The sequence below is a fragment of the Quercus lobata genome, chromosome 9 (assembly GCF_001633185.2).
Source record: "Quercus lobata isolate SW786 chromosome 9, ValleyOak3.0 Primary Assembly, whole genome shotgun sequence".
In the NCBI taxonomy this organism is placed as follows: Eukaryota; Viridiplantae; Streptophyta; class Magnoliopsida; order Fagales; family Fagaceae; genus Quercus; species Quercus lobata.
In genome coordinates, this window is record NC_044912.1 from 17,893,058 (window position 1) to 17,905,499 (window position 12,442).

The window sequence follows — 12,442 nt, forward strand, 5'->3', positions numbered from 1 at the left end:
GCCTTCGGATTTTCCAGGAGCGATTGGGCTTGGTCCTTAAATTATTGGGCCCCACACTATCTTTTTAATTTTAACTAACCAAACATATTTTTTATTTCAAAAATACAAGAAAATTATTTTTTCTTTATATTCCCCAGAACAAGTTTTTAAAAATAAAAAATAAAAACTGTTACTAAACATAACCTTAGTATTCTTGGAGCACGAAAAAAATGATATTTCTTTCTCTCACATTTATGGTAAATTCCACTATGAATTTAATGAGCGGATCCCACCATGAATGTGAGAGAAGGGAATACCATTCTTCGTACTCTGAGAGTACCTAAAAATTACTCATCAGAATTGCGCAATTAAATATGTTTGGGTCCTTTAATAATAAAAAAATGGCTTCTAATATACAACACATTTTTACCAGGAAATACTACCCTATGCTTATGGCTCCTCCTATGGAGGAAGCAAAAACCCCTTAGTCTATAGATGGGCTATCTATAACGTCTTAAAATGTATATTTATTATATATTTATTTGGGATTATCTTCTTATTAATATGCTTAATTTATATAATTAAGTAAGTAATAATAATAATAATTTGAGTTAATCACTATTATTTATTTTTATATAATTTATTGAATAAAATGTCATTCATGGTGTATAATTTTTTATTTTCAAAAAAATTATATTACAAGAGTGTGTAGAACGAGTAAAGGAGAAAGGGGGTTAAACTTGAATTAAAGACAACCTAAATGGCCATTAATATCATGCTTAAATGTTTAAGGAAGTGCAGCTAAAGCGCTTGGGGAATATACCATGATTGGAATGTTCAAATTAAGGATAGAAATAAAAAAGACACAATTTGAAAGAAAAAAAAAAAAAAGAAAAAAAAAAAAGAGAGAAAGAAGAAGAAGAAGAAGAGATTTGACCATTAATTAGTATTTTGGGCAATAGTCTATCCAGTTCTTAGAACTCAATCACGAGTTATGATATCAAATACCTCTTTTCATGCGATACAATACCATACATGTGAATAATGCCCATTAGTCTATTGAGATCCATCATATAGTTTGTGACTGATTTATTACATTGCTGTTACTAACATAACCCAAACAATATAGTTGTTATTTCAAAAATCAAATAGAAGCACAACACTTTATCTAACAATAAATAAATAAAAAATTGCAGCACACCTATTAGGTTCTTTGCTTACAGTCATCCATAGAATCCAGTTTCTCAAACTTCTAACCATGTGTATCTTTATTTTCTTGCGTTTATATTTCAAATGATATTCCAATCCCTTTCAAGCTTACATTTGAGCAGAGAAATTTGATTTTCAGGCAGAACCACAGTCACCACGAGTCCATTTCCACAGTCACCATCCCCTTCGCAATTTATAGGCCCTGGAAGCACCAAAACTGCCCCTTCATCACCAACCCCATTTATTACATAGTTTGCAAAAATGGGTCTATGTCCATTTATTTCCAAGCCATAAAGCTTAGCCTCTTCCAAATTTAACAGGGTCAAGTTTGCACCATATACTATGCAATCAACTTCTCCATTTTCATTCTCCACCATTTCTTCAATCAAACTATTCTCACCCACTCTCTTCTCAGCTATTAGCTTTACCACCTGCCACAAATCATCTTTGACCCCAGATAAATCTGCTTCAACAATGCTTATAACCATACCATTACTTGGAAATTCATTTTTCCCATTGGGTTTTTTGTTTGAACAAATTGTGACAGTACTTGGACCTGTCTCTTCCCTAATGTCACATAAATATTTCCATATTACAGCAGAGATAACATCGAAATGTGACACTTTGGCTGCTTGGTACTCTCTTGCACAAATTTTTGTTACCATATGGTGAAGTTGTTTTTCATGGACTTGGAAATAGTATGCTTCCAATTTACAATTACTAGTAGTTTTCCAGAAATCTCCTTGTGGGTCAACACTTCTGATAGAAGTTGCTTTCTTGCGAGTTGAAGGTGGGAGTTCGGACTTACCTGGATTTGCCACGTGGAGACATTTTGGTGGCTTGTTACCAGAGATGAACTGGCCCAACATATTGATGAAATTAGCGGCTGAGAATGCATCTCCAAGAACATGGGCCCAGCTGAGTCCCATACACATTCCTCCACATTTGAACCAAGTGAACTGATTGCAATTTGCAAGCCATGACCACACGAAAATAGCAATTAACAATTAAGATTTTACCAAACAAGGGAGGGATTTAATTCATTTAAGAGAATAATAATAATGATAATAATAATAATAATAAAGAATTGAAAGGGAAAGAGGACTTATATTTTTCCACGTCAAAACAAATTGAAAGGTAGGCAAGCTCCTACAAATTCTTATCATCCTATATATAAGTCTAGATTTTAAATATATTTTATTATAAATTTTATAGTTTTTGAGGCCATAAGTTTTTAACAAAAAAATGATATGATAGTGTCTGTGATAAACTCATAAGAGAATCAATAATATTTTGTCAACTCACAGTTTTTTTTTTTGAGTGATTTGTCAACTTACAGTTCTGAAATTTATTATGGCAAAATTTATATCGGTAGCTTTCCTAAGTTAATGTATTGGATTTATACTTTTAATTTAAATTATTTGAATGAAGTTTCAATTACACAAAAATTTATTGATTAAAAAGTAAATTTGAAATCATTATGTTCAAATTATTTGCATATGCATTTGGTAAAACTAAATTCTCAATGTTTAAATGCAATTTAAAATTATTTTTATTTAGTTCAAACTTAACCAAGAGTGAAATACTGTCTCTCTAACAAGTCCAAATTAAACTCAACTCATCATTATCATTTTAAAAAAAAAATTTTATTTTTGTTTAATCAAAACTTAACAAGGAGTGGAACCCTATCTCTCTAAAAGTCCAACTTAAACTCAAACTCAAACGTTAATAATCAATATAAAAACAAAAATTATGACAGGACGAATCAAAAAAAAAAAAAAAATAATAATGTTGAAAAAAAAGAGGGTTTGGTTTTTAGGTTGAAATATCTACTAATTATTTTTTTTTATATTGTACATGGCAGATAAAACATCTCTATTTTTTTGGAGAAAAATAAAAAAATGCAATCTATGTCTTCTAGCCTAGGAAACGATAATAGATTATTTGATATGTTATATATAAATTTGTTGAATTTGGTTTGGTTTTGAAGTAGAATTTGGGGATTCTATAAATTTTGAAGTTTTAAGTCTTAGGGTTTTTGGTATTTGTGTCTCAGTAGGTTGATATTAATTCTTCACTTAATATGATCTCTAAATCTCATAAGTCATAATCTTTATTATTATTCTTTAAAAAAAAAAATCTTTATTATTAGACAAAACTGCAAAATCACCATAAAATTTGAATCGGTGCAGTTGTGCAGGGAAGATGGATATTTGCTTATGCAGCAAAATACCCCTATTTTGAAACTATTTAGCAAAATACCCCTATTCAAAATCGAGTTCTATGTAAAACTCAATATCCTCAAAATCAAGTTCTATATATATTTTTAAGTGGAATTCAACATTAGCAATGTTAAGTTTCACTTAAATTTTCAAAAAAATGAAATGACAAAATATACATAGAACTTGAGATTGTTAATGTCGAGTTCCACTTGTAACTCGATTTTGTTACAATCGAGTTTAAAAAATAGAACATTTTGCTAAATAGTTTCAAAATAAATGCATTTTACTGCATAGTTCATAAATTAGGGGTAAATGCTCATTTCCCAGTTATGCTTGATAAGACTGAATATTTCACTAGGTGAGTAGGTGCTGAAGGAACCTTGAATATAATTTAGAGTTCTATATTATCATAGAATAGTACTAACCTACATTACTTTTTGTATATCACCAAAATTAACATTTCATTAACTAATTTAAAATTTTCCTAAAAAAAAAACTAATTAAAAATGAACTCTCAAAATCTATATCATGATCACATTACATTACAGAAAATTTACATTCTACATTTTTATTTGAAAAATATTAATAGCCACAATAAATACAAATTGAATGATTTAAAGGGTCACAATGAAAAAAATAATAATTTAAAAGTAAGTGATAGAATTTGAAAATAGATTAATAATTCATTCTAATCACTTGCTGTATGAACATTTAGGGCCTATTTGGCAAGCCATCTCAAACACAAAACTATACATTTTAAATAATATTACATACATTTTCACACACTTTTTTCACCTACAGGTATATCAAAAATACCCAAACAATATAACTCAAACTACTCTCCCAAACACCCCCTTAGTTTTTGTTTGTTATGAAAAATGGACACATGTCATTACTGCATGACTTGAAAAATGGACATATGTGATCATTGTATATCAAAAGTTATTGTTTGTTATGAAGAAGGGACACGTGTCATTATTGCATGTTTTGAAAATAGACATATGTAATTATTATATGTGTTATCAATTCAGCTTTTACAATATACATAGACTCATTAAAGAATGAATACAATTTGTTATTAACCTGCAAATTGCAAGTAAAAGTTTAATAAAAAAAATGATTTTTTTTATATCTGATTTTTCTCCAAATATGAAATTTGATTATAATGGTAATTATTAATAGGCATCTAAATTGTTGTTTTTGTTCTTAAACTTTGTATGAATTTTTTTCTGTTCTTAAAGTTTTTTTAAAAAATTTTTGTTCTTAAACTATTAAAAATGTTACAATTATCAATTTTCAATTTAAAAAGTTGGTTTTTTATCCCTAAACTGTTGTAAAAAGCTCTTTTTTCATTCCTAAATTCTTGGAAAAACCTCTTAAAAAATTTTTGGGATGAAAAACGAATTTTGTAAAGTTTAGGAAAGAAAAGTGAAATCAATTCATTCAAGGTTTAGAGACAATAATATTTTAGCCATAAGTATAAAATAAAAAAAATTAAGGTCCACACAATTCATGGATGTGAGTAGTGATTGCAATTGTACATGCCAATGTACAGTTAATTAGTATTAAAATGTTAAATTATTACAAATTTTATTACAAAAAAATTATAATTAATATGATAATTACTATCACATCAATAAAATAATTTATAATATAGCACTAGTATAAATCCTCATAGTAAAATTTATACAATAACATCTCTACAAATCCTAATGGTAAAAAATTTATAGTATAACATCACTCTGACAAGTAAAAGCCCATGCAAACCGTTACACACATGAGTGACATGACACAACACTACTAAAAAAAAAAAATCATATTATTGTTGATCAGTGAACTGCGAAGCATACACTCATGGAGTACTTTAAATACTTCCCGTCAAAATAAATAAATAAATAAAATCATAGAGTACTTTACATCGTTTACAACTACCTAACCCTCTTGAGGTTGATTATGGAACATTATGAATTTTTTTAGTATTTTTCAAAAAGATATTCAGAGTTTAAATTTTTTGACCCTCAAGAAAAATAAAATAAAAGAATGCCTTAAGTGTAATAATTAAGGTGCATTAAATGTTTTATTAAATAATATTTTTATACGTTTAAAAAAAAATAGAGTTCAACGGTATACATATGACCAAAAAAAATAAAAAAATAATAAAAACACTTAACTTAAATCATTAATAAGTATATTTTTATTTTAAAAAAATATGTATTATAACTCACAATTTAACATTTATTAATCTTGTAATCTATGCCAAAACATTATGTTGTATGAAGCATCCAATCGAAAGTATTGTACAGTTATAGCAATTTAAGAGTCTATTTGGATACTTTTTATTGCTGAAAATTGAAACTGAAAATACTGTAATAAAATAATTTTTAAATGTGTAAATAGTATCGTAAAACCCAATTTTAAAGAAAAATTTGTTAAAATCCATATTTACGAGCCCCATAAGCAATGCATAGGAACCATAGAAAAAACAAGGATGCACATTTTTTTCCTTTTCGTCGCAACGTTAACTACGAGGTGGTCACCAACACAAAACATGAAAAAGGACCTTTGTTGTGTAGCTGTAATTGTTTGCTTTTTATGAATGGTTTTTTTTTTTTTTTAATTTTTTTTTTTTACAATATAGAATTTTATTTTTAGCTTAATCTAAGTGTATATATGTATATAATGATGAGATCATAATTTTTTATGAGTAATGTATGACCCGTTATTTTTATTGTACCATTTACGATTTATCATGAATAAATTATGGTAAAAATTATGGTCCTAATATTTTTCTTATTTGATGAGTTTTATTAATGGATATTTTAAAGATAACCGTTAATAATCTATTTTATAAAAATTTTGATAAAAAATATAATTTTTTTTTCTTATAATAGTCCAATGAGGTCAATTCATTCGCCAACATTTTTACTTTTACAGGTATACAGGCATGATGAATGAATATGCATTGAATGGTATAGGTGGGTTTCATTTCCTAATTAACCAATATGGTGGCCTGTAAAGGCTGTAATAAATGAATCTATTGAATGCTTTCACATTGTTGTCTATATTCTATATGCTAACCTACGGTTACTCCATATATATATATGCTAACATAAGAAAAATAATATAAATTTATATGTATTTGTGTTAATTTTTATATTATTTACAAACATACAAACAATTATATTATTTAATGAGTGTAAATATATCTATTTATTATATATTATATAATAAGAATATAATAGTTAATTTATATAAATTATTTTTTCTATTTTTCCATTTTTCTCTTCAACCAAATAAAAGAGTTTTCCATCCTTATACTTTTTCACCTCTCTAACCAAACATACATGAGGAAAAACTAAATTTTTTCTATTCTCTCACTTTTCCATCCTCTCACTTATTTTTCACCCTTCCACTTTTCCACTTCTTCAACCAAACGGATCCTAAAAACTTATTTGGATTGAAAGGGAGGGAGGGAGAGTGAAGGGGAATAGAGTAGAATTGGCTAAAAATAAGCTAATTTTGGACCAAATATATTATACTCTACTTTACTCCCCTCAATCCAAACAGACAATAAGACTTTAGATAATTCTATTGAATATATATATAAAAGATATCTATATACTATTTCAGTATTTTTATACGCTAATTAACTTACACATGAGATGCTTTTGGATTTTTATTTATTTATTGTCAAATTGTATGACAAGAATTTCTTTCAATTCTTTATGTAGTGATTCATAAAATTATTTGTGTGATTTTATTAATAGTCACGTGGTGGGTTGATTTTTTTTTTCCCTTTTAATTATTTTGGAGGTAAACTTTTATTTTTCCATGCTAAATGATCAATTTTATTAGTTTCAATATATGAGTTTGTTTCCGTACTTATTTTGTTAAAATATAATTATACCTAAACAAATATGATTAAAAAATTTATATCCAAGAAAATAACAAAATGAACTCATGGAAGTAAGCTTATCCAACCTATTTGGAAGGAGAAATTATTAAGTCTATCAGGAGGATTGCTAACGTGGTTCTCCATGATCTCTCAACCAATAAAATGCTGTTATTTATTCAACTGTGATATCATCTGGTAATTTTTATTTTTTATTTCTTGTGCTGATTAAGAAATTCACACATACATTTGTATAAATGACATCATCTTATTGATCAAGTAAGACCAAATTAGCAATCCTCCCGATATAAATAATAATTTCTTGTTTGGAAGAGCCTATTTTTCATGGTCTGTTGGATTCAAAAATTAAATTGAACTTAATTTTAAAAAGTAAAACTTAGAAAATTTGCTCATAAGTTCATGCAATAAACTGAAAAAGTTGGAAACAAGTTCGAGCAACTAGAGTAAAGCAAATGACCAAAAGAGTTAAGAGGTGGTACCTGTATAAAGACGAGAGGTGAGAAACTAAGATCAGGACCAAGAGCTTGATGATAAGCAAGACCATGATGAAATGAATGATCCTCCATGGCTAAAGCTTCATCAATGGTTTTGTCACTCTTTGCCTCAACAATTCTCACACCACTGTCGTTGCACTTGATGAAGGGCCTGCCTGTTTCTGATCTCCTAACCCTCCCTGATGCTGTGAAATAAAGGTCAAGCCATGGGAACATGGGTTTCTTAAAGTCCTGTATTGAGAGCCCTTGGACTGCCTCACTTGTAAAGAAATAAACCCCATGAATGTAATGGAGCTTCATGACCAAGTCCATGTTTGTGAGCTCATGAACATTGTTCTCATCACTGATGGTGGCTGGCACCACAGTTGATAACCTAATGTTAGAAACCATTCCCATGTCCTTGGTTTTTTTTTTAGGATGTCTTTCGGAGTTAGGACTGTTCTTTATAACGAGGGTCTAATAATGCAAAAATTATATCTCGTAACCGATATATATGCCAAGTATCTCACACACAGTCGGGCCCCACACACCGTTGGACCCGCCAATGTGTGAGTGAACCGGCTAATAATGTTTTTTTTTTTTTTTTTGGGGGGGAAAATAATAATGGGCTGTAAATGAAGATAGAAAAGAAGGTAGTTGGCAGATACATTAATTAGATATGTACCTATTGGTTATCGTTTTCAGTATCTTAAATTCTTAATAGTAGTGCCCTCAAAATAATCTTTATACAGTTACACGGCCATATTAGGCAAAATGTCCTACTAACACTATTTAGAAAAAAAAAAAAAAATAGAAATCTATCATTATTTTAGAAATATGTAAGAATTTAGGTACTTCCTCTGTCCCATTTTGTTTGTCCTATTTGAAAAGTCAAATTTTTTAAGGGAACATCATTTATTGTTTTGTCTACCTTTTAAAAATGTATAAGTTTCCAAAACTACCCTTAAATAAATTTATTAAAAAATTGAATTAGTAAATTAATAGGGGTATAATAGGAACATTAGTAAATTAATGACTTTTATTTTTAGAAATAGAACAATATTTTGAGACATCTCAAAATGGAATAGAGGACAAACAAAGTGAGACGGATGGAGTAGTTGGCAGATACATTAATTAGATATGTACCTATTGGTTATTGTTTTCAGTATCTTAAATTCTTAATAGTAGTGCCCTCAAAATAATCTTTATACAGTTACACGGCCATATTAGGCAAAATGTCCTACTAACACTATTTAGAAAAAAAAGAAAAAAGAAATCTATCATTATTTTAGAAATATGTAAGAATTTATCACTTTTTTTAAATTCAAGTTCCAAAAACTCAAGTTCTTTGAAAAAATATACTCTAAAAAATTTTGAATGATACTCGAGTACTATAAAAAAAATTTCAAAATTTTTCCATGATACTCGAGCTCCATAAACTCGAGTACCCAAAAAGTGGTACATCTATACATATTTCCGAAACAGTAGTAGATTGCAACATAGTTTACAAAAATGTGCTATTTGACTATATTCGCTGCCATATTACATACCCTTATTTTTTGTTCCTCTTTTTCTAATGAAGTAAATCAATTTGTGCACGTATGCAAGTTGACGATGATCATGATATGATATTGTATTTTTTCTTAGGGTCATGTTAACGAATGCCCTTAGGATATTGATTAAGAATCTATTTTAGGAAAGTTTTAACATTACTTTTATGGGAAATGAAAAAAACTGTCAAAATATTAATTGTTTTTTTCTTTTCCCATAAAAACTTTCTAATTGGATTCTTAAGCAGTACCCTAAGGACACTCGTTATTATTTCCATTTTTCTTATGGGACAATAATATTGTATTGGTGGGAGGTTAGCATGGCTGCTCTAGAAATTTTTTGAAGAGTGGTCATTAAGAAACTTAAATGATTCAAAATCTAGTAATAAAAGAACTTCATACATTAAAAAAAAAAAAAAAAAAAAAAAAAAAACACACACACACACACACACGCACATACACACACACGCAAATGCATAAAATCTTATAATTTCCTTTTACAAACTTTTTTATTTTGAAATTGTTACATGATAGTCTCATTATCAATATTGCAAGTTACATCTCTTCAAAAGTTTAGTTAAATAAATTTTCTCTTGGACTTTTTATTTTTATTTGTAAGGATCTAATATATTGTTAAAGGGACTAAAGTTTAAGAACAAAATTTGGCTACAAACTTAGTTGTAGTCACTTTCACTAAATGAATTAACATTGTTACAAATTTTGAAAATCTAATCGATGAATTGCATGTTCTCTATGTTCTTAAAATGCATCAAAATTTCATGCCAATTGGATGTTATTTACCATTTGATCTATAAAATTATTTTTTATGTATAATTTTAGACTACAAAAACTCGAAATTTAAATATTTGATTAATGATATAGCCAGTGGCGGAGCCAGAAATTTAGGTCAGGAGGGGCAAGATTAAAAGATAAGATTGAAAGTAAAAAATTAATCAATATTAATAATAAAATAAATAAACTACTATATTATAATGTAATTGTCATATAGAATCTAACATAAAATGTAAACTTTAATTTATTTTTTTACTCCTAGCTTATTTTACTTAATTGCCCTCGATAATTTTTCATATTTTGAAACCGCTATATGATTTTTTCATACTCAATAGTCTTGAATATATTTTTCTCAATATATGTGACTAAGTAATTATTCATCTATTAATCTCCTATTTGAATACGTAATCAATTTTTAATTATGTTCATTGTCGAAAAAGCTATTTCAACAGTAGCTATTGTAATTAGTAAGATCAATGTCAAAATCACTAATGAGTAAACTGATAAATATGAAACATCTTTTTTTTAATCATTACCAAGTGGGATCCATTGTTTTATATTATAGTTGTATGTTTTTGTTTTTAAAAGTTTATCAAATTACTGTGTAGTGTGTTCAGACTCTTATCCTATTCAATGTAGAGATTATCCTATTCAATGTAGAGATTTTTTTTTTTAAATCATTATTAAGTGGGACTCATTGGTTTTATATATTAGAATTGTAGTAGGTGGACAAGTCTACTGACAAAAGGTGTCTTGAATTGATTTTTTTTTTTTTTTTTTTTTTTTTTTTTTTTTAAGGGGGGGGGGGGGCAAATAAGACATTTTAGGTCAATATAATATTATAAGAAAAGAAATTTGAAAGTTCAGAGGGGGCACCTGCCCCCTCTCGCCCCCACCCCCTCCCTCCGCCCCTGGATATAGCTATTGATCTTTTATCTTCTTGAAATTTTGCAAGTATGGAGGATTAAGAAAAAAATGTAATTAAATGGTAGATTTGTTAAAATTCACATTCATTAATATATATATATATATATATATTGAATAGAGTTGTAGCCTTAGTCTACAACCAAGTTTGTTGCCAAATTTTGTCCAAAATTTAATTATGTTGGGCCTAAAAAAAATTTAGGGTGGTCACAAAGTTTTTTTTTAAAGATAAAAAAAATCATAAATTTTTAAAATTTATACATAATAATTGGTTTTTTTTTCTTCAAGTTAAGGTGGTTTTGTGACGACCCTGAACTCTATGTAGAGTCGCCCCTAAAGGAGAGGAACCTTGGTATTTGTTTGGTTGGAGTAATTTAAGGAAGATGGAAAAGGAGAGATATTTTGGTGGGGTCTAGGTGCGTTAACTCTCTAGCTAGCAAAAACCAATCTCCTCAATTTGGAGAGAAAATGAAGGAGGAAAGGAGGTAGATGAAAAATGATTCATACATATTGTATACATTTTGTCCTTGTTTTTTTCATTTTATTTTTCAAATGGAAGGTTTTTTATTTTTATTTTTTTAAACCTTCTTATAAACAATTAAATTTTTGTTTTTTATGTAATAGGGTGAAGAAACTAAATTTATATGAATTACATTTTCTATCATCTTTTTTTTTTTTTTTTCTCAGCCAAACAAAGGAGTTTTTCATCCCTACACTATTTCATCCTCCTAACTAAGCACACATAAGAAAAAACCAAAAATTTTCTAACCTGTCACTTTTTCATTCCCAACTAAACAAAACCTTTAAAGTCTAAAGAGTAATATGCACAGTTGTCAACAAGGTCTTAAAATTAAAGCCCCACCAATTTTTGGGTTGAAGTCAAAAATAGAGAATAAAAAACCAAAATGACTTTTGAGTTTTGACATGACATTAATCTATATCTATATATATAATAGGAAAAAATTTAGGTACAATATTAAAACCCCACCAATTTTTGGGTTGAAGTCAAAAATAGAGAATAAAAAACCAAAATCACTTTTGAGTTTTGAGCTTTGGCATGACATTAATCTATATCTATATATATAATAGGGCAAGATTTAGGTATAATATTTAGATGCTGTTCCTTAGATTTCCCTTTTAAGATTTTGTCATGTGGATTTTTCTTTATGGAATAGAAGTGTATTTTTTAGTTAAGTCACATGGTTGAATTTTAAGAGAGGAATTTAATGAACAGCACCTAAAGTACTGTACCTAAATTTTGTCTTATATAATAATAAGTGAAGTTGAGAGAAACTTAAATTAAAATTCTAAATTGGAGTTCCAATTTTGCGCCATGTGTCCTAAATTATTTATTCTTAAAGAGTTTTGTAAGGACACGAT

At 28.1% G+C, this 12,442-nt stretch overlaps 1 protein-coding gene across 1 annotated transcript; it reads right to left on the reverse strand.

Moving 5' to 3' along the window:
* Positions 1-971: 971 nt before the first annotated feature.
* LOC115960290 (protein ECERIFERUM 2) lies at positions 972-8,265 on the reverse strand. Its single transcript, XM_031079099.1, has 2 exons — positions 7,803-8,265; positions 972-2,147 (listed from the first exon to the last, which is right to left on the reverse strand). Exons 1-2 carry the CDS (start codon positions 8,211-8,213, stop codon positions 1,269-1,271), a joined length of 1,290 nt encoding a protein of 429 aa, XP_030934959.1. The 5' UTR covers positions 8,214-8,265; the 3' UTR covers positions 972-1,268.
* Positions 8,266-12,442: the final 4,177 nt, after the last annotated feature.